This window comes from Aphanomyces invadans (assembly GCF_000520115.1).
Source record: "Aphanomyces invadans strain NJM9701 unplaced genomic scaffold supercont1.14, whole genome shotgun sequence".
Lineage (NCBI taxonomy): Eukaryota > Oomycota > Saprolegniomycetes > Saprolegniales > Verrucalvaceae > Aphanomyces > Aphanomyces invadans.
In genome coordinates this window covers 503,362-526,014 of record NW_008580159.1, presented here as the reverse complement: position 1 = coordinate 526,014, position 22,653 = coordinate 503,362, and the positions used below count along the sequence as shown (strand labels likewise).

At 53.7% G+C, this 22,653-nt stretch overlaps 7 protein-coding genes across 12 annotated transcripts; 4 read left to right on the top strand and 3 right to left on the bottom strand.

Annotated features, from left to right (window-relative positions):
- Nucleotides 1–75: 75 nt before the first annotated feature.
- On the bottom strand, nt 76–3,558 carry H310_07532 (hypothetical protein). Of its 3 annotated transcripts, XM_008872920.1 has the most exons (9): nt 2,787–3,558; nt 2,533–2,731; nt 2,119–2,482; nt 1,587–2,067; nt 1,411–1,536; nt 1,162–1,352; nt 543–1,107; nt 383–492; nt 76–327 (listed from the first exon to the last, which is right to left on the bottom strand). In XM_008872920.1, the coding sequence occupies exons 1-9, from the start codon at nt 3,541–3,543 to the stop codon at nt 286–288; spliced, it is 2,835 nt and encodes a 944-aa protein (XP_008871142.1). In that variant the 5' UTR covers nt 3,544–3,558; the 3' UTR covers nt 76–285. The 3 variants fall into 3 exon arrangements, with proteins under 3 accessions (XP_008871142.1, XP_008871141.1, XP_008871143.1); XM_008872919.1 differs by having other exon boundaries at nt 76–492; XM_008872921.1 differs by having other exon boundaries at nt 76–492; nt 2,119–2,731.
- Nucleotides 3,559–5,331: 1,773 nt separating this feature from the next.
- H310_07531 (hypothetical protein) lies at nt 5,332–6,673 on the bottom strand (the record flags this gene model as incomplete). Its single annotated transcript, XM_008872918.1, has 7 exons — nt 5,332–5,651; nt 5,727–5,892; nt 5,956–6,097; nt 6,150–6,313; nt 6,393–6,445; nt 6,505–6,529; nt 6,584–6,673. The coding sequence occupies 7 exons, from the start codon at nt 6,671–6,673 to the stop codon at nt 5,332–5,334; spliced, it is 960 nt and encodes a 319-aa protein (XP_008871140.1).
- A 2,396-nt stretch (nt 6,674–9,069) lies between these two features.
- Nucleotides 9,070–10,526, top strand: H310_07530 (hypothetical protein; the record flags this gene model as incomplete). Its single annotated transcript, XM_008872917.1, has 3 exons — nt 9,070–9,462; nt 9,512–9,844; nt 9,901–10,526. The coding sequence occupies 3 exons, from the start codon at nt 9,070–9,072 to the stop codon at nt 10,462–10,464; spliced, it is 1,290 nt and encodes a 429-aa protein (XP_008871139.1). The 3' UTR covers nt 10,465–10,526.
- Nucleotides 10,527–12,789: 2,263 nt separating this feature from the next.
- Nucleotides 12,790–13,494, top strand: H310_07529 (hypothetical protein). Its single transcript, XM_008872916.1, has one exon. The coding sequence runs from the start codon at nt 12,794–12,796 to the stop codon at nt 13,385–13,387; it is 594 nt and encodes a 197-aa protein (XP_008871138.1). The 5' UTR covers nt 12,790–12,793; the 3' UTR covers nt 13,388–13,494.
- Nucleotides 13,495–16,955: 3,461 nt separating this feature from the next.
- Nucleotides 16,956–17,563, top strand: H310_07528 (hypothetical protein; the record flags this gene model as incomplete). Its single annotated transcript, XM_008872915.1, has 2 exons — nt 16,956–17,524; nt 17,554–17,563. 2 exons carry the CDS (start codon nt 16,956–16,958, stop codon nt 17,561–17,563), a joined length of 579 nt encoding a protein of 192 aa, XP_008871137.1.
- Nucleotides 17,564–18,603: 1,040 nt separating this feature from the next.
- Nucleotides 18,604–21,793, top strand: H310_07527 (hypothetical protein). 3 transcript variants are annotated; one of them, XM_008872913.1, is made up of 11 exons: nt 18,604–18,780; nt 18,824–19,020; nt 19,066–19,250; nt 19,298–19,522; nt 19,583–19,614; nt 19,691–19,790; nt 19,849–19,929; nt 19,987–20,021; nt 20,074–20,127; nt 20,182–20,391; nt 20,445–21,793. In XM_008872913.1, the coding sequence occupies exons 1-11, from the start codon at nt 18,638–18,640 to the stop codon at nt 20,581–20,583; spliced, it is 1,401 nt and encodes a 466-aa protein (XP_008871135.1). In that variant the 5' UTR covers nt 18,604–18,637; the 3' UTR covers nt 20,584–21,793. The 3 variants fall into 3 exon arrangements, with proteins under 3 accessions (XP_008871135.1, XP_008871136.1, XP_008871134.1); XM_008872914.1 differs by having other exon boundaries at nt 20,448–21,570; XM_008872912.1 differs by having other exon boundaries at nt 20,074–20,391; nt 20,448–21,570.
- H310_07526 lies at nt 20,787–22,584 on the bottom strand. Of its 2 annotated transcripts, none has more exons than XM_008872910.1 (2): nt 21,773–22,584; nt 20,787–21,693 (listed from the first exon to the last, which is right to left on the bottom strand). In XM_008872910.1, exon 2 carries the CDS (start codon nt 21,609–21,611, stop codon nt 20,847–20,849), a length of 765 nt encoding a protein of 254 aa, XP_008871132.1. In that variant the 5' UTR covers nt 21,612–21,693; nt 21,773–22,584; the 3' UTR covers nt 20,787–20,846. The 2 variants fall into 2 exon arrangements, with proteins under 2 accessions (XP_008871132.1, XP_008871133.1); XM_008872911.1 differs by having other exon boundaries at nt 20,847–21,693; nt 21,758–22,584.
- Between the last annotated feature and the right edge of the window lie 69 nt (nt 22,585–22,653).

Below are 22,653 nucleotides of genomic sequence, written 5' to 3'. Positions count from 1 at the left end.
GTGAATAATACCATAATCTTTCGACCCCCAACCCTTCCCGAAATATATGCCAAAATCAAAGAATTTTATAAAATCCTTCGCAACATGAATAAATTGCAGCTGCCCTTCCACCGCGACCCGGCGGCACCAGGACGACGATGGGAATGGGTGGAGAGAGATGGAGATGGAGAGATGCGGGAAAGAGATTGTTCGTTGGGATATGTTACAGCATTTGGAGTTGCGAGGCCAGCGACATGGACGAGGAAGGGTTCACGGAGAAGGACTGGTTTGGGTCGAACAGCTTCTTCACATGGGGGAGTCCGCAGTCAGTCGCCGATGATGATGATGCTTGTAAGCCCCTCGTTAGTCCTTTCTTCGAAACCTTGGGTTTGCAGGATTGTACCATGGGCGGGGGCGGGGTCACCAAGACGTGCACACCAGAGTTCTCTTTGTCTCGTTTCGACCCGAATGGGGACAAAATTGGTGTTTTCAGCGGTGCTGGCGACGCAATACCTAGACTCAACGCCAGATGAGAATGCGATGACGAGAATACATTGTCGTACCCCGAAGCGAAAGCTCGTGATTCGGCCCGCACAGTTCCTGAAGGATGCTATTGCTGTCGACGTCACCAGCAACGATACTCCCACGATTGACGCATTTGTGCGGTTTGCATGTGCACTTGTCACCACATCGTCCTGATCGCGCACGACATGCACATGCTTTGGTGGCACATTTACCGTTGCATTGGCAACAATCCACCGCCACAGCATCGCCGGGGGTGACAGTCGCGGCAGTGACTTTGATTTTGTCTTTGCGCCCACTGCTTGTTCGTCCTCTGGAGTTGCGGTCTTCTGTGTAATCCGAGTCGTCATCATACTCGCCACCGTCGTCTTCACTCTCACTCGGCATCTCGTCTTCTTCAACGTCAGTGGTGACCTTTGGTTTCGGTCGCTCTTTCTTGGGAGGTCGACTCTCCAGCTCTACTTCCAGCCGTTTGACTTCAGCAGCCAGCGAGTCAGCAGTCGCTCGTTGCTCGACTAGTTGCTCTTCCGTTTGAGCAAGTTGCTTGTCAACATCCGCCAGCTCCAAGCAACGTTTTTTCGCCGACACCGTAGTAGTCAGCAAGGCCTGGATTTGCATGGCGTCAAACAATCACATTTCCAGGCAAGGAAGTTTTCGCACCTGAATCACTTTGTGGCAAGACTGCACTGACGAGGGGCACAGTTGGGAGGCAGTCCCGCCTGAGTGTCGGTGATGTTTCTCGACCAAGTCTAACTTTTGCTGGAGTTTTCGAATGACTGCGTTCTTGTCAGCAAGCTGCAAGTCGATTTTTTGCTTTTCTGGTCCCGGTGGTGTTCGCCGGAGGGTCTTGGCTACAATCATCGATGAAACAAGCTTAAAACGTGGACCAGGTTGTTCGCATGGTCATACCAATTTCGATGCGTTCCTCGATCTCAACCTTGATAGCAGCTTTAGCTCCAACTATTGTCATCTCCACGTCCAACACCTCGTCGACAAGTTGCGTGGCCGCATCGGTCGACAACACAGCAGGCTCACCTAAAACGAAGGACCTGAATTCTGCCACATGGTTAGTGACGACAGCGTACTGGGTTTGAATCGCTTAGAAGATTGCAATTTCACCAACTCGTCGTTCTTGCGTTTGAGAAGGGTGTTTTGGTGAGCGTGAAGTTGGCTGAGTTTTTGGATCTCCACTTGCTTCTTCGCGTCCTTGCGTTGCAGCTGCATGATCGTTAACGATTGCTTTCGCTGCTCTTTTTGCGCGTTGACCACTTCCGTTTTGAGCTTCCGTTGAAGGGACGCCTTGAGCTGCTTCATGCTTGTTAGCTCGATTTGAAGCGACGAAATCTTCAGCTGGCCTTGCTGGTGCAGCCGTTGTAGCCGTCGGACTTCGGTCTGTGCGGCCATGACGACCGCCAGTTGTGACTTTTTCGTCGGCGTTTGCAGCGTCTGGATTTTCTCTTCGTACTTTTTGCCGAGAGCCTCTAATTCTGCCCCAATGTGGTGTTCGTCGACAGAGTTCAACAGCGCCATCATCGCTTCCTTCTCTTCAATCACACGCTCCATGTTCTATTACATGGCACCGTCATTCCTTGACCAATTTCAGCGGGTCCTGCGTACTTCCAAGTCGGCTGACGTGTTGAGCACACCATCTGCCTCCATCTCCATTTCAACAGCCTGGGTGAGTGCTCTTTCGTCGCCATGTTGATGCTGCGCAATACTTTTCCATTGTTCCTTGGCTTGGCGTAATAGCGCTATTTCTTTCTTCATCCGTGTCAGTTCGACAGCGGACGACGGGGACACAGGCGACGACGACAGACTCAACGAAAGACCGTCATGTGTCGGCGCATGCAACGTCGACTTGGCCTGCAACAACTGCAACTGCAGCAGTTCGACTTGTTGTCGAAGGTATTTGATCTCGCAAGCTCCCGGGTCTTTGTTTATCACAGCCTTGTTCTGAATGCATCGCGTTCGCTCGGCGTACCTGACGAGTTTTGTGCATTGTGTTAAGTTGAGCATGTGAATTTATGGTACCGCAACGTGCTCGTCGTTTCCTCATAGTTCGAGTCGGCAGGACTCACACACGCAATCATGACTGTTTTGCTGTTGCCACCTAAACTGTCTTGAAGGAGTCGCGTGAGTTTGGACTCGCGGTATGGAACGAATGCCTTCTTGTCGCTGAGGGCCGTGATGACCTTGCCAAGGGTGAGCAATGCTTGGTTGATGTGGACACCTAGAGCACGTGCATCATCATGAGAGGGAAGACCGAAGATGCAATGTCGTCATACCTTCTTTGAACCTGTCGCCGGTGGCAAGCGTTCGCTTGGCCCGTTCAGACCCAGCCAAATCGACGAGGTGGAATTTGGAAAACTTGGCGCTGTCTTCTGCGGGTTGCTGATGCATCGACAGGGTGCAGATCGCGTGGGATCGACTGCTCGTGTCATTCATGCCCGTGGACGCGGTGGCTCGTTTGCTGGCACCTTGGAGTAGGAGCTGATTTACTTCTTCCGTCGAGCTGACAATGTGTTCAGACAAGCCGCAAACGACGATGCCGCGCTTGATGTCGTCGCGAACATTCAGACTTGTCGAGGCCGTGGGTGCCAGCAGGTCGAAAACTTCCTCGTTAAAGATTTCCAAGTACGACATCTTGAGGACGACTGTCGTCATCTTGTCCGTGTCGAGTTTCTTGCTACGGGAAAAGACTTCGTCGACGACATGTGGAATAACACCGCCATGTTCCACTCCCATGGTGTACGTTTTCCCCGACCCTGTTTGACCGTACGCAAATACTGTTGCGTTGTACCCTTGAAAGAACCCATCCAGCAATGCCGCAGCGCTGTTTGAGAAGACATGGTCCTGGGACTGGGTTGCGTCGAACACTTTGTCGAACGTGTACGTTTTCGGCCCTAGAGTGATCGATGTAGACTCCGCTGCGAAGGCGCTGTCGCATCCTTGTTCAACTTCAGCTGTGCTCATGGGGCGGACTCTCACGTATACCTTCACACCTTGCAGGTCAGCCGACGATGCATTGTTCGCGCCGCTCATCTCGATCAAACTGTGGCATACTCCGCAATGTCAAGTCATTGACCAATCGAAATGCCAGTTTCAAATTTCAATAAACATGATTGGTCAATTCAAAATTAGCTCCATCAAACTACTTTTGATTGGTTAAAATTGCTCACGTGACGATTGCAATCGCTACTTGCCGCCGCTTGGCGCTTGTGTTCCTTGTCCCATTCCGATGACAAGGGTGACGGTTTAGCTGGCTCAACGACGTGTCTCGGTAAAGTCGAGAATTGGGGATGCAGAAATCGCCAAGGGAGATCCCCACCGCGACTCTCAAAGGAGGAGTGTCGAACTCAACAGATAGGGTGTGAAGCATCGTGTCAAAGTCGACGTGGAATATATGTTTCACGATGAATCAAATTGAGGCCGCTGACCGACCATGCACAGAGACTGTCGAGTAGCCCCTTGACACGCCCAACTATTCGGACGTGCCCAGGCGGGCATAACTTTGAATTGCCGTTGCTGCTTGAGGTGGATTTGACTTAGCAGGGTCGGTAACGAGTCGCGGAAAGTGGCGCGCCAATTTGCATTGTCGGACTACACAGTCCCCGTTTGTCCTCTTCGATGAGCTCAATGGCTATATGTTACGGTAACCTTACTCAATGCCGCGAGGCAGACGGCCAGCACACCGTCGTCAGTTTCCCTGCCGACTGACGACGCAAACGTTACTAAATGCATGCGACTACATATCGAACAGTGTCATCCGTCATCGATCGCATGCAACGTGAAAGTGCTCGTATCCATCGATAGCGCCATGAATTTGTTGCGGTCGTGTGGTGTAGTTGTGTTGCTCGACCGCCAGGCAGTCTCCTGTCAAACTCACTGTCAATCAACGCAAACACCCTTGGTTAACAGATTCGGCGACAATCACCCCAACCCATGACCCTTCCCAGGGGAACTTAGGGGCCAAAGGGAGAGAGCAAAAGCTCCTTCGTTCTCCTCCTTCCTGCGCGCTTGGACAAGTGCTACTGAACTGCCCCTTCAAATCAGGTAACATGGCCGCCCCGAGGTCGAGCAGCACTCGGCCGACCACGTCCACATGTCCCCGTATTACTCAGCCTCGACCAGCCTCGGAACGCAGTGGATATGGCCTAGTCGACCTTTGCCGGGGGTTCATGAAACCCAGCACTCCTCCATGCACTAACGCTTGATGCCACCCGTCTTGAACTTGCCCCAACTTGCAACCCTGTATTCTGGCGCTGCCGTTGGCACGCTAAGCCATGCATCGGCCAAATTATCCCCGAAGTTGATGTACGAGGTCGAAGCGACAGGTGGTGTTGATTTGGCATTGTCGCGTTCGACATCACCGACTGCTACATTTCGACCCATAGCGCCATGCCTGAGTCCACCTTAAGAACCTTGGACGACAACGCGAGCCGCAAGGACGCCGGCGCTTTGAGCATCGTTGCCCAGGCCACGCAAGATATGAAGTTCACGTCGTTGACACCAAAGCGCTGTCGATTGCCAACATGGGTGGTCCTTCAGGGCGTGCCTACCGCGGTTCTCGACCGCCTCGCCCCGGACTGTACATCCCGACAAGGCAGCATCTTGTTGAGCGATTTGAATGCCACCGTAAAAAGGTAACTTTTGCTGCCGTAATACATGCATCGCAGGTGGGCAAGGGTGGACTGATGGACCTGTCGGTGGCACGACACAGCGATTTATTCTCGTCAGTGCAGCGTGGGGGAGTCCACAGAGGCATGCTGGTGGTCGTAGATTCCAAACTCAACTCTGTGCAGCGAACAGTGTCGTGGTAATTGATAATGTCTAGCGAGTTCGATGGGTCAAGTAGAGAACGGCGGCAAAGACTGCAATCCCAGAGTAGACCCCGGCCACGAGGGTGGCATCGAACCCGTCCCAGATCGATATCGGGTTAGGCACCAATGTAATGTGCGTTGACGAGTTGGACGGGGCATTGCACGTCAGTCTGCACGACGAGCATGGACATTGCGCTGGCGCTGCTGGGTTTGCAATCGAAGACAAAAGCTGCGCTTGCAGGGGCAGGGATGCCAACGCAGTTGGGTGCCGTACTTGCGAGTAATTGTCGCATTTGAGGTTCGAATGGTTGAAGTATGATGCATTGCGGCCTAAGTTTGCAAGTTGAATCGCCCGTCCACCGCGCCATGTTCCCTCATTCAAGTGAAATACGCCAGCAGACGTACCAAATTGCAAATACATAAACTGGCCGTGACCGATGCTTCCCGTCTGCGCTTGGTAGTTGAGAAATCCAACGGACGACTTGAGCGCATCAGTCACGGACACGAGCGGCGTGTTCTTGCATGAGTCGAAGAGTCCACAAGTAAAAGGCGTGGACAAACTCACATTCATCTGGCGAGATAATCGGGGATGAGAAGGGCATTTTGCACTGTGGGGCAATGTGGCCGTACGAACCTCGAGCACTTTGACGTGGTCAACGCCAGTCATGGGGTCCAAACGAAACGAGTTGCTTGGGTACGGCATATGCATCTGCATAAAGTCGGCTTGGAAAGGCGAGCACACCAAGCCGCACCAGAGCTGCATGATGTTGACAGCGCTAGAGATAATGCAACAATCAAGACGACGAATGCATGGTTAAAGTTGTGTACCAAGCATCGCAACCGCCACCATCCGAGCCGAAGAAACTCGAAATCAGCTTGAAATTTGCAGCCAGGGCTCGGTTCTGCTGCCACGAACAGCACGCATCGTCCTTGTACTCTGGACATTGAATCGCAAAGTCGTCGCAGTGCGCGCCGGCCGTAACTCCGTCCACCTAGATCATGATGAAATCGGTAAGAGAGAATAAAAGAGTCAAATGAATGGCGTTCCTTGCAACGACAGATGCTGTCGACACATGTGCCTTTGTGGCAATCGGCATCCGTGCTACATGCCCCACCACCAGTCACTACAGGAATCGCAGACAACGCTTGAACACTTGAGCGGCGAGATCATGACTCTGCATACCGTTGGCCCATCCTTTGCCTGACATCTACGCATATTATGAGTATACCTGCCACATCACGAGAAGTTGGCGGACGTGTACCGGCTGTGGCGAGACTACCTTCTCTAGAGCTTTGGGGATGCACTCGTTAAAGTCTGGCGTGTTGTCGGGGTTGAGACAGTCTTGCGTCATGGCACATCCTCGCGCAGCTTGCGCGGTGGTGGCCACGATGCACACGAGCCCCCCCCACGCAATGCACCGCCATGCCAACCACATTGCACTTGCGATCTTGGTACAAACGAAACCCTGCGTTTTTGTATGAAATACGAAATCGAAAAAGAAAACGATATTTAGTGTTGATGCAGACATGAAATTAGTGTTGGTATGTGTACTAACAGTCCATTTGTACTAACATCACATGTACAAGGGATTAGTACAAGGACAGGTTGAGTCGCACGAATGTAGTGCTCCACACAGCGCAAGTTGTTGCCGAAGCGAGGGGACAGTCCCGGCGCACTCGGAGGGGGGTTTGTTGGTGAGATGAAGTCGGCAGTAACTACGTATCGAACGCAGTGCGTTCTCCCTGGTTTCGTTGGGTCTACGAAATGCTGCATCGGTAGGTATAGGCCAGCAGTGGGAGGGCATGTCTGTTCCAAAATCCCAACCGTGGATGTGTATATTACGTGGTGTGTGTATTCGAGGTAGTGAAAGGATGTCTATGTTTGCACATTACTGTCTGACGCACAGGGCGAGTTGTGGCTGGGGCAATGGTCGAAGCTGAAGCGTTTGAGTGGGAGGTACTGTGGTTGGCGAGTCGGACTGGGCAATGGTTGAACCGTCGTAGACACAGCCGGGGCTTGGTTCCACGGAACCAGTGATTATTGGCGCAAGAGAAGAAAGGGAGTCGGTACAAACGTTGGGGAAGGTTTGAGGGCAACGGTGGTTGGCACAGGGATGGAAGAGGGGGTGATCTTGGGAGTACTCGCAGTTGGCTACAATAGTGGAAATTGGGCAATAGTTGTGGGCTTCGGGGTCAGTTTGAGTGTCGTGTAGCTGTGGGTCGATGGTGGCCGCTGGCAAAGGGGTTGTCTGTTATGGGGACGGCATTGTTGTGGTGCCAGCGCGTCAAACTCATCATCCAGAGTCGTCAAACTCATCATCCAGAGTCGTCCCCTTGCCCACCTCTGCTAAACTTCATGTCAAGACATTTCCTCACGTTAGCAGCATGCCTCCAGATGCTGCACTGGCGCAAACACTGTTCCTTGGTGGCCACGCTCCATGTGTTCCCTCAACCTTAGGGTGCAGCTCGATGACACGCCTGGCGTAGGCGGCAAGGGACATGACGGACTCGACGCCCGCCCCGTACGTGTCGAGCATTGCCGTCGCATTCACGATCGCTCCGAACGTGAGCCCAATGTTGACCATCTTTTCCGTCGAAGAGAGGAAGAGCATGCGACCACCAATTGTTTGTGGGTTCGACGGATCTGTTCACCATGGAACAACCATTCCATGGACAACAGGGCGGAAGTTGATCACGAAATTGCCCCACAGGCAACCAGAGTCGACGTGTGCACTCAATAGACGAAGGCGAAAGAATCCAATTGTCGTTGAAAATGCACATGCGACACACGTTCTACCCGATTACTTCAATGTTTGCGTCTACATGCTGTTGGGTTTCGAGAAGTGCGTGTGCCCAGCATGAAACCAAGGCACGTCAGCACTAAGTCAGGCGTTGCGATGACTGCTCCCATGGCAGTTGCGGTTTTTATGCGCTGCTACATACTTAGCTCATGCAACGAGCCCCTGACGGAACTGCTATGACGTCTCGCGGCCACTTGGCCATGCAGCCTTTGCACGTCCATGCTAAACGTACGTCGGTGGGTACCATCGACGGGTTGCTTGTACAGGAGTTGATCGCATTCTTGTACAATTCAGTCGTCGCACGTTCAGTTGCAGCGCGAAGTAGCAACTGAATGTGCGACGACGTAAGGTACACGAGCCGCGTTACTTTGAAGTCTGGAAAGACTCAGATGGCCACGTACAGTAGCGAAGGCAGCGCCGAGGGCGCGGTCACCATCCACCGACGTGGAAATCGTGGATGGTACTCGATATGCCAGATACTTGCTCGCCACGAGAGCAACAGCCACACTCAGCGCCACCAAGAACCGATACATATTTGCTTGTCCACATCAGCATTCCGTAGCCGCCTTCCCCCCAGGACGCTACTATATCTCAAGGGCTAGTCATTGTATGGTCGAGGATGTCCAACGTGATTGTGCCTCCTCACGCTTCTAATTCCTTGAGAGGGCTTCTTCACAGCGCAGTCCCGCGGCTACGCTGTACTGAGTGCACAATGCTCCAGAATTATGTCGCCCACAACAGGTTGAGAGGTCGACATCTACTTGATTGCGATAGCTTCAACTTGTACGGAAAATTCCGGATAAAAGAATCCTGATGGGAAAACCCAATCTATGGTTTAGAGGTATTTGCCCATGGGAAAAATCCCCAATAGCTTCAAGTGCTAGATTGTTGCCACGTAACCACGAACAACAACAAATATGCAAGCCAGTGGAAGAAGCGGATGCGACATGCTGCTCATGGAGGACATCCCAATGGCGCTCGACGTGAGCTTACCAGAAGTAGATGAGAGTCTCTTTGACCTGGACTCGGCGACCGCGCCGTCGTTAGCTCACAAAGTCCCCATTCCACCACGCAACAGAAGCAACAAGATTTTGGTTGACTTGGCGATTCTCCACAACGAAGCGTACGACCTCCAGCAAAAGCTTGAGGAACTGAAGCAAAATCGTCAAGCTATCATGACTTCGTCGAAATCTGGAAAGTGGGCACAGGTCGCGCGGAGCCAGTTGGCGTGGAAACTTCGATCGATGCGGGAGAACGACGACCTGAACACGATGCTCAAGCAGCAGACGGCATGGCGGCATCAACTCGAGCATTGGGTCCTCAAGAAACCTCGCTCCATCGTACGACTGCCTCTCCTTGTGGATATCGAATTACAGTTTGACAAACCAGATGAATCGCTTGGACGACGAGCAGTGGCGGGTATTGCACCTCCCTCTCGATGACGCGATGCGAAATGCTGCAATGCACGCCATATTGAATCGCCAATTCGACCGAGTGGAAAGCGAGATGGTTGCCAGTGGCCTGTTTGATCCATCGACTGACGAAGTGGACTCATTCCGATGCAACTTGACGTCGCCGCCGCAGTTGGTGGCCGAAGTCATGCGGTTCACCACACTGACTTCGCCCTCGACATCTTCCGCCAACGTTGCTACCAACGTGTGGAGTACGATTCTGTCGTTGGGATCGCGCCCTGACACGACTCAATTGGCGTACAAGTGGCAGGTACGCCATCTCAAAGTAGTGTCCGATCATGATCCAATGCACGCCCGTCGTGCTAGCTCGAGACGATAGATGATTGCACCTTATACCTACGACAGTGGGTGGGCACTTTGGACGGAGACTTTCAACTGGAGTCGGGAGTACTGGTCAAGAAGTTTGTCGCGGACGAAAAGACTTGTATCGTCTGGAGGACAGTGCTCGAAGACGCCAAGATGCCGTTTTCGCCGTCAAGCGTTGTGGCCAACCACTCGGGGTGGATTCAAATTGCTCCATTCGACTGCGCAGTGTCGTTTACGGCGTATTGCAAGGTACAAGTGGCCGACGCGGGACTGGCGAGTCGCCTTGGCCCTCTCCTTGATGCCATGCGCGGCGGTGATGGTGGGCAGGTTGCATCCATGAACAATGCGTTTGCGATGATGCAGGACGCGTTCTTGTGTGGGTTTCGCGTGTTTGAAGTGGACGCCACCGCTCAAGATCCCGACCTCGAGACGAATGCACACGACCAGGGCGTAGCTGGAGGACCGGGTCGCATCCCACCGGTCCAACCGTGGACGTGGGATGGCATGGCGGTGGAAGCCCCAACTCTATCGACGCCGTCGTATTCAATTCTTTGCGAAGCGTAAGAGAAAGTTGGTTGGCACCAATTGCTTATTTATGTATTTCGATGAATGCACAAGTTTATGCAGTGTTGCAGGGGTTGAAAGCGGCGCCCTCATGCTTCACGCCAGGAATCCAACCCTTCTCTTGGATTCCACAATGCTAAGACTTGTCTTGCTTGAATACAATGGCAAGTGGGAAAGTCATGCAGCGTCCACAACCTTTTTCTTTGCCCGAGAAAGGGATCCGTGTGATAGTTTGGGGCGGCGGATGTGCGCTCGCGGAGTCTGGTCAACACGAAGACACGAGCGCTCCATGTTGTACGTGGAGATACCCCTGATTTCAATCAGCCCCGTCCAACCTCTCATCTGCAGCGGTATCATCGCGCTCGAGTCACGTCACGCGATAGGGCAGTGAGGTGTGCCAGCCTCGCTGGCTGGCGACCCCTGTACCAGATGATCCAGCGTCTGTTTGGTCGAGCAGGTTGGATGTGTCCGCTCGTTTATGTCAGTGATTAAATTCAACATTTCCATGCAATTGAATTGCAATATAAAGTATATAGTACTTGAGCACTGGTAGTAATCCATACACAGTGCATATTTAATGGAGTTTTATATAGCGAGTGACGACGTTCGAACCGACTGCCACCAGTGACAGGAAAGCAATCGCAGAGGTCGCAGCATTCGTTGTCACCTGCCCATCATGTGAGCAGCACATGCACTGCTTGCTGCATACCTATTGGGAGTCGTCGATGTGACGGAGGCCCAGGCAGCCCCTTTTCTAGGGACAGACGGCATTCAAAGAATCGAATTGACGGATTTGGCTGTCGCCGTGAGCTATTCGTCTTGTGCCGAGCTTTCGCTCGACGGCACAACCTCCACGACCACCTGAATGGACGACGACTTAGTCAGATGGTTGAGCTCGGCCGCACGGCGCCCCATGTACTATTCCAGCTATTGCGGCAAAGAAGTGGCGACGATCGGTGCGCTTGGGCGTGCACATGACTTCCGACGCTTGGTAAACGGCGGATTCTCCAAACTCATCCGATGTCCGCCCCTCACGAGCCTGCCGAGTGGAGCCAAGGACACATAGACTCGGTCGTGCATGTTGTTCGGGGTGGCGCATTCAAACACCGTCATTAGGTGTTCTAGTCGGCAGAGACAGCGTGATCCCGAACGGTCCGCACTCTGCAGGCGCGATCGCAACGAAAATCAACTTCATCCGCAGCCGCATCAAGAACGAAACAGAGCAGGTCGTGTAGGTAGGCTCCATCCTGCCCAGTCGCTTCAAAATGACCCGGGCATGCTCGAGTTGGACAACGTGCCCGACACGATCGGAGTCAACATTCAACCGTGCTTTGATTCGAGCTAAGTCGCGTCCCAACCGCGCAAGCTGAACGGCGTCTAGAACGCCATCCAGCTCAAGTACGGCGGCGATGCGAAGTTGGTCGTGATTGAGTCGGCGTGGCTCACGTGGTTCGAGTCATACAACCGCCCGAGACTCGCCAACTACATTAGTTGGTACAGCACTGGACACGTTTCAGTCGTGGATGCAAAACCGACAAGGACATATGGTATTCCGTGCACAACGTGCGACCGGACGAAGTTGTGTGGGTCGAAATCGTACCAAGGCGCCACGCCGATGAGCCCCGCGTTCACAAGTCCGCGCAACTTGGACCCCGCGCCGTGGACGTCGAGCATCACGACGCACGACAAAAAGTGATGTTACAACAACGACAAGTGCCCCCACTCTCGCACCAAATCCTAAGCCAACTCGTGCACCGACCCCCGCCCAAGCCAACTCCTGCCCCTACCGACCCTACAACGAACTCCTACCCCCCAGCCAAGTGCAACCAAAGCAACTCCGAAACCCAACACTACCCCCAGTCATCGAACGATGACATTTGCGATCTAAGCAAGGGCCAAACCACTATCCTCGCCACGTCACTACGGGTTTGGGTGGTTTGCGCCGCCTCCTTACCAGCTCAACCAGTCGTTATGGTTCCCTCTTGACCTCACATACCTTCCAGCGCATCTCCACGGCGCGGCAAAGATGGGGTTTCGTTAACCAACGGCCCGTCCATGTACCAGCTACATTTTCCGCTTTCTCACTCCACCTCGTCGCCACTATACATACGATCCTTCCCCATATCTCATGCCTTTACTGAAAGGCGTACGCACGATTCGCACAGCCCTGGACCAGCCACAACAAAGCGGCGGCGGGTCGCCATGTCCACCACCGTGCTGTGTGTGACAGAAAAATTGGTCAGATGAAAACATACATTCGTGCAACGCTGGAGCAGGAATGATTGTCACGGAACCTAGCAACGAGGTGGTCATTGTCCAAAATCACGCAATGGGTGGGTGTCTGTCGACGGAAGCGTTCGACAACGCGGTACTCGTGCCGCACAAAACCGTGTCGATCGTGCATCCCAAGTTTGCGTCGCCAGTCCCCGTGACGCTCAGAATCAAGGAGAAGATGTGGTCATGGTCCGGCGACGATTTCTCAATCAAGGACGTCCACACGGACGTGCCATACTTCAAAGTGGACGGGTCGGCGTTTTCGTGGCGCGAGAAGAAAACGCTCCGCGATTACCAAGGCAACGTCCTCGCGTACATGGAAGAGCCAATGATGTCGTTTACGAACCGACAGGAAGTATTTACACCTGACATGCGCAAGTGGTTTGACATCACCCCTCGGATCACCATGTTCGAGAACGTGCTCGACTGCCACGTCGTCGACTGTACGACTGGACAGCGTTATTCGTTTGGCATCAGTGGTGACTGGCTCGTTCACAAATCCGTCATCACGTGCGACGGAGTGCCCGTGGCCAAAGTGAGCCGGCTCATGAGCTTTACCGACGAGTACTGCGTCGAGATTGCTTCAGGTATCGACATGGCGTTCATCGTGCTGCTCTGTGTTGCGTTGGATGAAGCCGGGTCCGACTAGTCGATACGGCGTCCAAACCACTCGGAGCACCGACTTCTCTCATGTTGTATTTAAAAATTAACCTCGTGACCGATGAACAACGCACGTCACGTGTGCAAATACGCCCGTCCCACTCGTGCACTGGTCTTGGTTGCTAGATGAAGCACGGACATGGAGCATCCTGTTCATTCGTCGAGAGGCGTTCGAGGTCACACTCTTGACGCCTCAGTGCGCCATGCCAACGCCTCCACCGTCGCCGCGATAACCTCAAAGATCGTCGCATAATTGTCACACTGCGACCGCGGCCCACTTGCAAACCACAGGTCGTCCCGACGACCATTCGAGACCGTGGCATGGTTCGTACGACCCACGGAACCCTACCCTCTTCTTTCATTTTATCAGGCTAAAACATACATTCCATCGTGACATGGGAATGATGATCGCCTAATTTGGGAAATTTGCGGCCGAAACATACCACGACGAACCAGCAGCCAATGCGAGGCGATGCCCGACCCGTAGCAACCAGAGCCAACTCGAATATAGTTCTAGGCGTTGACAAGGCGTTCATTTGGTTGGTGCTTGTCCTGTTGGACGAATCTATGTTGGCGTCGTGGTTTGAGGACAAACATGCATGCAGTTGTGGTGACTACACGCGTTGGTGAAGCCAGGAAGTAGCATGCTGTCTTGAACAGTGCACGTCCAGCACGCTAATTGAACCGGTTGGTGCACTTTGCACATGCACTTGACGTCGTGTCGAATTGGATTGCATTCACCCACGAGTGGTCGATTGCGATGCTAGGGTTTTCTTCCAAGCATCCGACCATTTGCATTTACCATGACGTGGCACTCAGAATAGATTGCCACAATGCAGCAACGAGTCAAGTCCAGAGGGATGGACAGTCGTGGTGGTGCCATGTCGTCCATCGACGGCCATGTGTTCGCCATGTGTACTGCACCTACCAAATCAAAACGTGTCCCCCGACAATGGCACAAGCGTCGACCGATATGCAGGATAAATTTCCCGTGGCTAGTTTGGTCCATGTTGGCCTCGGTACTTGCACATTACGACTCCGTCCTGAGATGTGCTGAGTTTCGTTGGTTTTTTGTTGTTGATAGGACCAGAACTCCAGCGAAGGAAACCCAAAAACATGATAGAGCCGATGTAGCAAAGCAAGTGGACATCCTCAATGGGACATTTTTCTATCGCATCAATCGATTTCCGTGACACCAACACGCGCTGTTGTTAGCCATTTGACTTCCCGCCCTCGCCACCAAAAGCATACCATCCACAAGTCGAGTGGAGGAATGCCGCGCTTCTGGTGGGGAGTCTCAAAGTTTAATTGTTTCAAAGACGTTCCATTGGCCTTGCGAACATTGTATGCATCATTACAGAGACGGCATGCAATTGAGATAAGCCCTTCTGACTTCACCGTCCTACCATCGCTGCTGGTGTTGCTCATTCCATTTTGACGTGAGCGACTGGATTCTCGTCGTGGCAGCGGTGCACTTCGTTGCCGAGGCACTGCCCGTTCGATGAACTTTGCAGTTGGGTATAACGGCGTCCCCATTGCCGCCAAGTACGCCTGTAGCTGTAAATGGGAGTGTTCATGACCAAGGAATCGACTTCAATGGAGTGGTGCCACGTTTTTAGGTACTACAGCTAAGTGACGTCGGCCCTGAATGCCGCGGTCAGCTACCCCAACACGATGAAACACGATCCTGATCGGGAACGAGAACGTCGTTCAGGACATGGTGCGGCAAACGAAAAGTACACGCAACCTCATTTTCAACCAAAACGAATGGATCGGTTCCTGTCGGCGACCTCCAAAGAATTACCGAGTCGTTTGGTGCCGATCGTACGATAAGTTAGTCCGGCGTGGCGTCTGACGTGATCGAGGTGAACATTTACCAGTTCTTTGACTCAGGATACAACAGTCCATCAGGGCCGATCTCGACTGTCACTTTGACCTGCTGACGCATGATCGCGAGAATGCTCCACAACAACAACCCATCCCCCATCACCTACCCCACCACACGTTCTCTCACGTGCTGCCACTGCTCAGTCCACCTCTGAATCCACCCCCCTCCCCGGCCTACGTATGCACTATTTCCCCTCCCAATCCAAGCACCTACTGCCCTCCCACTTGTGCCTTCGCCTGCAACGACCCCCCAACAGACCACAGCACCAACCGCCTCGTCGGTGTCTGCAGCCATATTCCCGTCCCTGAACCTAATTCCGATCATACTCCACGGCCAGCACCTACTGCTGCAGTGATCCCCCAACCAACCCCCTTACCTACTCCTTACTCCATAGTCAACTGCACCTACTTTTTCTCCCACTCCCTAGCCAATTCCCCAGTCAACTTCATCACTTACTCCTCCAGCGAACTCCCGCACGTACCCCCCGCTTCGACGCCTCAAACCTGGCCAGTGTAGTATTCAAGAGGGCTCTGACTACACCGGCGCGGGCATCGCGACGACTCGCGACTGTAAACCTGTGATTCCAGCGACTACAGAAAGAAGTCCCAATGGAAGTGATACGTCTGATTTCAAGGGAGATGTTATTACTTGAAGTCGTCCCTTGAGCACGTCGTCACGCCGGACTCTCGTATCAACCTGGGACGACCTGCAGCAAATGCTCGAAAACACACGTATTTTGACGGGAAGAAGATTGAGTGAAGTGTCCAAGCGAGTACCGACTTGAGCCGTGGCGACTGCAGCGTCAAGGTTACCTCTAGTTCCAAGGCGTGTGCTACCTCATGCGCTCCTCCACAAGGACACAGTCCCATGTCACGGGGCGGCGAGCAGAAAATGTCACTATGGATGGTGGATCAATACCTTCTTCCTCCACAGCTCCGTCCGTGCCTTCAAGCAGGCTCACAACACCCACTTTGTTGATGTATTTGGCTTCGTCCAAGCGTTTGCCAGTCGGTCAAATGTCCATGAATGCCGACTTTTGCACCACTTGTCTCAGCACAAGCGGATCACGTGCGTGTTGGTTTGTGTGGGGCCTGTGCGGTTTGACGTCGGCGAGTGGGACGACGCGGCTGCATTCGGCGGTCCATCGTTGCTGGAGATACAAATCTCGTCTCGATGCCAATTGAGCAGGAAAGTTTCCCAACCTGCATCGTCGGCGGCATTTTCGTCATCGCATGGCTAGCCTAACCTATCACAGCACATGCCGAACCTCGCCTACTTAACTCCTTCCCGTGTCCAGGAGGTCAAAACGCAGTTGCTTGCGATGTGTCTTCGAGCATCATCCTGACGTCGTATTGCAGGAAGTGTTCTAACCAGTCAATCGTGCATGCACTTCACAACGCAACCACATCACCCTTGCAATTGGTCGCACCTGAAGTCCCCATCAAGTTGAGTCGAACATCGCCGACGTCCCTGGGCCAACCAGACGAAATATTCATGCCATAGGCCGCTTGGATGCCGTGGCGTCCTCGCGCGCTTTTTCCAACCTGCAGTCGTTCCGCGTCGTTCTAGTGTCATGATTTCACTATTCAAACGGACCGGATACATGACGTGGCGTTCGTTGCAATGCTGCAACGACTTCGCAGTCGCTTTTCTGCCGACTTCGGTTGACATGCTGCACGTGGACCTGAACGACGATCTAGCCGAGTACGTCGACGTGGCATTCGCGTCTGGAGACAACGTGGTCGTCGTCGTGGTTAGCCAGCGGGAGATGCAGCAACCCAGCGCGGTTCACACCGCCTTGGCCAACTTGCCACAACAAGTGCTGTACCGGCAACAGTCCATGGCCACGATTGAAGAAGATGCCGAGTTCCACAGCTTTACCCCCCTCTTGCGCAGTACAACTCACTTGGGAGCAGCCTCGTCCATGGGTCGAGAAAACAGCGCCGACCATGGGGGCCACGACTTGGACATTGAAGGCGAGGAGTACTACACCTCCATTGTCAAATCATTCCCCATGCACCCCTTGGAGCATTTCATGCCCAACCAGTACGACAGCGAGGATTCCGAGTCTGTAGTGGACTCGGAGGCCTCATCGGACGTCTCGGTCTCGTCTGCGACCAACGACGTCGACGATGCTGCTTGCTTGGAAGGCATGCAACCAGCTGACGACTTCCATCGAGTGTTTGCATGGTTACAAGAGCACCATGGCTGGACGCGCCAACCAGGGTTATGGGGTGGGTACTGCTACGTCGAGCCACTCACGACAGCTTATCGTGACAATGAACCGTCCTACTTTCCTGCCGCAAACGAGTACCTGGGGGAAGCTGCCGCTGAGGCACGATGGCGACAGACTGGGGACTGGCATCGTGCGCTACTTGCTCCATCGACCAGCGTTGACCACGCAACGGCCTCCTTTCGCCCGCCCCGCCGAAAAAAAACCCAGTGCTCGATAGTAGGCTGCACACACGCGGCGTCAACAAATCGACTGTGCCGCGGTCATGGCGGTGGGAAGACGTGTACTACCGTCGGATGCCTTGGAACGGCGATGGGGGGTCTCGGCAAATGCAAGAAACATGGCGGTGGCGCGCGGTGTGTTGTAGCAAATTGCCCCAAGAGCGCACAAGGCGGCGGACGATGCAAAGCGCATGGAGGTGGGAAGAAATGCGCCATGGATGGATGCGCACGGGCTGCCCAGCGACGTGGCCGATGTGCGACGCACGGCGGGAAAATACCCTGCCGCATCGACGGATGCCCGCGCACGGACCGTGGAGGTGGACTCTGCGAAGTTCACCGCGTCGATGCTCTGTGCTCGTCCAGTGGGTGCCATCGCTTGGCCAAGGTGAACCAACTGTGCGCAGCACATTCTCGCCTACAACGTTCCGCACCTCAAGCAGACGCGTCCACGGCTCACGGCTGCAACCAACGCGACGAGCTCGTAGTCTAGCCGTTTGTGGGGAAAATCTCTGAAGCACAAGATCTGTTCTCCACCTTCTCCATTCAGCACCGCCCACCGCCGACATCAAATTCGCCCTTCCTTCTTTGACGGCGTTGCATAACCGTTCAAGTTCTGTACTGTAACGGTTATAAAAATTCATTTAATAGATCATAATAGATCAAGTGTTGTGAATACTAGTAACATGAAAAATAATCGGAGTACTACTAGTATTCGATACTGTATCAACTTTCATACGCCGGGTAGTACTGTAGTTTCTATTGAATGATAAATGAGACCTATCACTTCGTAGTCAGCAGCCAATGAGATTTCTTGAATACTGTGAAATAAACCAATCAGAAGAGAGGACTTGTGTCAGAAGGGTCGCCGTCAAAAATTCCGAGGCGCCTCGGACAACGATGACACCCCAAGGACTCCTTAGGATGACGGCGCTGCTTGTGGCCGCTTTGTGCGCTCATGCCAAGACGATCTTGCATATTTCGGACGTACACCTCAACATCACGCTCGAATCGATAGAATACGGCCACGACACTAGTCCACGGTACCTGCTAGAGGTGTAAACTGCAATCACTGGAATGAGCTAGGCTGTTTGCCTCTGCCTTGGCATACGCGAAAGGTGTGCTACAAGACCCAGATCTTCTCTTGTACACGGGCGATGCCGTCGCTCACGTGAAGCACAACGAATCTATCCTTGCCAAGAGTGTCGAAACAGGGTTCAACATGGTGCAAGACAGCTTCCATTTGAAGAACGTCACGGCCATCCTTGGCAACGCCGACTGTCGTATGACTATACATTCCATCCATCATGCATTAATGCTCATGCTAGTGCACGACTATGAGTTTTACATCACCGACACCGAAGAGACGAACCCGACCATCGGCATGGTGGATGCTCCGTGGAAGCAAGCACTCAGTCCGTCGCACTTTAAAGAATTTGATACCCGGGGGTACCTGTGGTACACGATCGAGCCCAAGCTCGTCTTGATCTCCCTCAACACTGTACCGTACTCGGTGCGGCACCATTCCTATGTCCCCTCCGTCCTGAGCGAGCGATGCAGATCAAGCATTCGCCAAACACCAAGCATTTGAACGACCCGTTCGGTCAATTTGCGTGGTTGCGGGCAACCCTCCATGAAGTTGAGGCGAACGGATCGTATGCGTACATTGCTGGCCACATTCCGCCTATCATCGATTCGTACGGGGGGGAATCGCAGTGGGAGCTCAAGTACCTCCTATCGTACAAGGCAATCGTTCGGGATTTTCCCAGTATCATCAAAGCTCAGGTCGTTGCCTCCTCCCTCTTGCACCAACGCCCCGATCGCCAGCTCAACTGTCTTGTTTAGCTCTTTGGCCATGTCCACTCTGTTGAATTCCGGTAAAAAGCTGCTCCACGACCCCATCGACTTCGACGCGTATTTTTCTCTCCATGGATCAACGGCGTGCATACGTAGTGTGCCTGTGGAAACGGTGGTGGGCGGGTCGCCAGTCGGCGTGCCGCTGTTTGCATCGGGTGCCATCTCGCCCATGTTTGGCAACAATCCTTCGTTCACGGTACTTCCCTTGCCACGTTCGTGGGATCGCAAGAACGCCTCATGGAGTCATCGCACAGATCTGGGAATACAACGAGGATACGTTCGACATCGAGGACTTCTCCGTGTACGCGACCAACTTGACGACGTCCGATGCGACCGTACGATGCGCTACGCCTCCTTCAAACGGACGCTCATGTTGTCGTCCTGGTCACTAGGCCCTTGCGTGGAAAAAGGTCTTCTCCGCCAAGGCGTACGAGCACATGCCAGCCATCCGTTGCATGCTGACGTGGACTCATCTGTAGTGCGTACAACCTGACGACCCTCTCCAGCTCCGCATTGCATCAACTCACCCACCGGTTTGCATGTTCATTTTGTCCAGAACAAGACTTCATCACGACGTATCTGGCCAGGATGAAGGCGGACGACAACCTCTTGAATGAGTACTATCGCCATTCAAAAGCCGATTCGCAGCACCTTCCCGTGTGTGTCACAACCTCGTGCCTCGACCGAGTCCTGTGCACTCAAATCTGGTTCGATACCGAGGACCAGTTCCTGCAATGCGTCGACACCCGAGCTGCGGAGCGAGCGGGAATCCCTAGCTGGCTCCATCCCTTCCCACAGTATGGACTCGACTCGTTGAAATCGTGGATGGCCGTAACGTGCCCCATCGTAGCAGTTCCTGGGTGTGGTCGTTTGTGCTGTGGGCAACGGTGATCGCGGTCGCCGGCGGATCTGCTGCCTTCTTCGTACTCCGCGCACATCGGCGCTCCAAGTACCAGACCATTCATGGAGCCACAGCGTTCGAGCCGTAGTTGTCAAACTTTGTAGAGGTAGTTGCTTGAGCTGCACGAGGTTGGCCAGTGCTGCGTGCACCAAACTAGAAGTCTAGCTCGTAAAAATCAGCTATCGCCAACGTCGTCGCACTACGTATGGTGGCCCAGCTGCACTTCGACGACCCCAACCAAAGAGTCCAGGGAGATGCCCTGCACATGCCCTCGCTATCCCCAGACATACGTTTGCACTGCAGACGTTCAACTGGTTCGATTTTGCGTTGTGCTTCTGGTCGTACGTGGCGTCACTGCTGCGTTCGTTCGCCGTACTCGGAGTAGAAGTTGGCGACGGCAGTCGACGACTTGGACGCATCCGCCGGGTCGAACCAGAGGCGGCACTTGTTGTACGGTGGCGAGTACAAGTGCAATGTGATCGCGTCGACGTCGGTGCTGGGGTTGCCAATCTTGTGGAGGCCGAGCGAGTCGTCCATGTATGACACGCCGGACGTGATGAGCGTGTTGGACGTTTCGATGAGTTTCTCGCCGTCGTTCCAGTACCGAACTTCGTTGAGGGTGCCTTGGATGTGGCGCACCCAGCACCCATCGGACGGGTGGTCGTGGATCGGGCTGTACTTTCCTCGATTCCAGCACAGCAACATGAGTGCGTACGACGTGTTGTCGGTGGAGATCAAGTTGCGTGTGTAGTTTCGGGACGGGTCAAAGTGGGCGTAGCGTTCAAGGGCATCCATGCTCCCGTCAAAGTCGTGCAGGGCTTGCTTGATGTCGTCCTTCTTGTGGAAAGGGATGCCGTCTCTGACGTGGGTTTCCGTGTCGATGATGGCCACAAGCTCTTGGAGCGTGAGGGCTTTGCGTCGAGTCGTCCCGAGCTTGACGCTGTCAATCTTTGCCCGCGATACGTCACGCGGCGCTTCCTCGATAGCCATGCAGCCATCGCGGCTGACGCTGGAGCGGCTGATCATCGGTGTATCGAGGGGTTGCACCAGACTAAGTACAAGTGATGGGTCCCCAGTCGCACGACGCTTTGTCGCGACTGTCGGTTTCGCTTGCATGGCCGTTCCCAAGTATATTGTCTATGTGTACAACGCCCACGAGTCGCGACGCTTCTGCAGCGACGTGAGCTGAAGGAGTCCTCTACACTTCGAAACACCTTAATTCGTCCACAGCATCGCTCGGAGCAAAGTCCATGCACGCAAACCTTTCGTCGACATACCGCGCGGGATGGCGAGCGGCCCAGAGAATTCTTGGCGTGAAACCGACGCGATCGGTTGCGCATTCTTAGGAACGGCAAGCCAAAACGCTTGCCTCAGTTGTCCCCGACAATCTTGCCATCTCTCGGCCGCACAGAGCTAGACTGCGAGCACATGCATGTAAATGCCTACATGAGCGTGGTTGTGCACGCCTGCTTGGACCCGCGAGTCGTGTGGACCGTTGCGGCGTGTCTGGGATGGAAGGACGTGGTGGTCGGGTCGACATGCTTCACGATCGAAACGGCATGCGATCTCGCACAGTCGAAACCATCGCTTTGCTTCGAACGCCCTACTATTCCAATATCCATGCAAAATGAGTTGCCGTAAGAAGCACAGAAACTCCTCCATGTCATTGATGTCGCGTGCAAGCGTGGCCATCGACTTGACATGGATGCTTCCAGTCCTGGCGAGTGTGTCGTCTAGTTGCAGCGCGTAGTGCTGCCAGAGTGTCAAGACGTCTACGCTTGACTGCTGCTGCTACTGCTGCGAGTACGCCTGGGCCAACTTCCCGATATCGCGGTGGTGGTTGTTTCCTTCGGAATGGTCCGGCGACACATGGGAAGCATTGTTGCGTGCCAAGGCCGACGTTGGACCCTCCCCCAGTGGACTTCATGGCGATCACGAGATAAACCACGGTATATCCATGCTGGCGGTTGACAGACTTTGGTGCTGCTGCTCCACTAGACGAACGAAATTCCAAATTTGCGATGGTATGAACTCGAGTTGGCGACAGTTTGCGCAGGGATGTGATTTGCACCGTTCGATTGAAATCTTCAGTAAATATGTAGTGGGATTTGAGTTAATCCCTCTCGTGAGTACAAAACCAACATTCGGGCTCTCTCGT

Excerpts from the sequence above, each read along its gene's own strand:
- H310_07532 (XM_008872919.1), bottom strand. The coding sequence starts at position 3,543 with ATGAGCGGCGCGAACAATGCATCGTCGGCTGACCTGCAAGGTGTGAAG. Across the intron at positions 1,537-1,586 it reads TTCTAAGCGATTCAAACCCA|GTGAGCCTGCTGTGTTGTCG; the intron begins GTACGCTGTCGT and ends CCTTCGTTTTAG. Across the intron at positions 493-542 it reads TCACGAGCTTTCGCTTCGGG|GTATTGCGTCGCCAGCACCG; the intron begins GTACGACAATGT and ends CGTTGAGTCTAG.
- H310_07529 (XM_008872916.1), top strand. The coding sequence starts at position 12,794 with ATGGGTGGGTGTCTGTCGACGGAAGCGTTCGACAACGCGGTACTCGTG.
- H310_07527 (XM_008872912.1), top strand. The coding sequence starts at position 18,638 with ATGACACCCCAAGGACTCCTTAGGATGACGGCGCTGCTTGTGGCCGCT. Across the intron at positions 19,021-19,065 it reads CCTTGGCAACGCCGACTGTC|TGCACGACTATGAGTTTTAC; the intron begins GTATGACTATAC and ends TGCTCATGCTAG. Across the intron at positions 19,251-19,297 it reads TCAACACTGTACCGTACTCG|ATCAAGCATTCGCCAAACAC; the intron begins GTGCGGCACCAT and ends CGAGCGATGCAG.
- H310_07526 (XM_008872910.1), bottom strand. The coding sequence starts at position 21,611 with ATGCAAGCGAAACCGACAGTCGCGACAAAGCGTCGTGCGACTGGGGAC.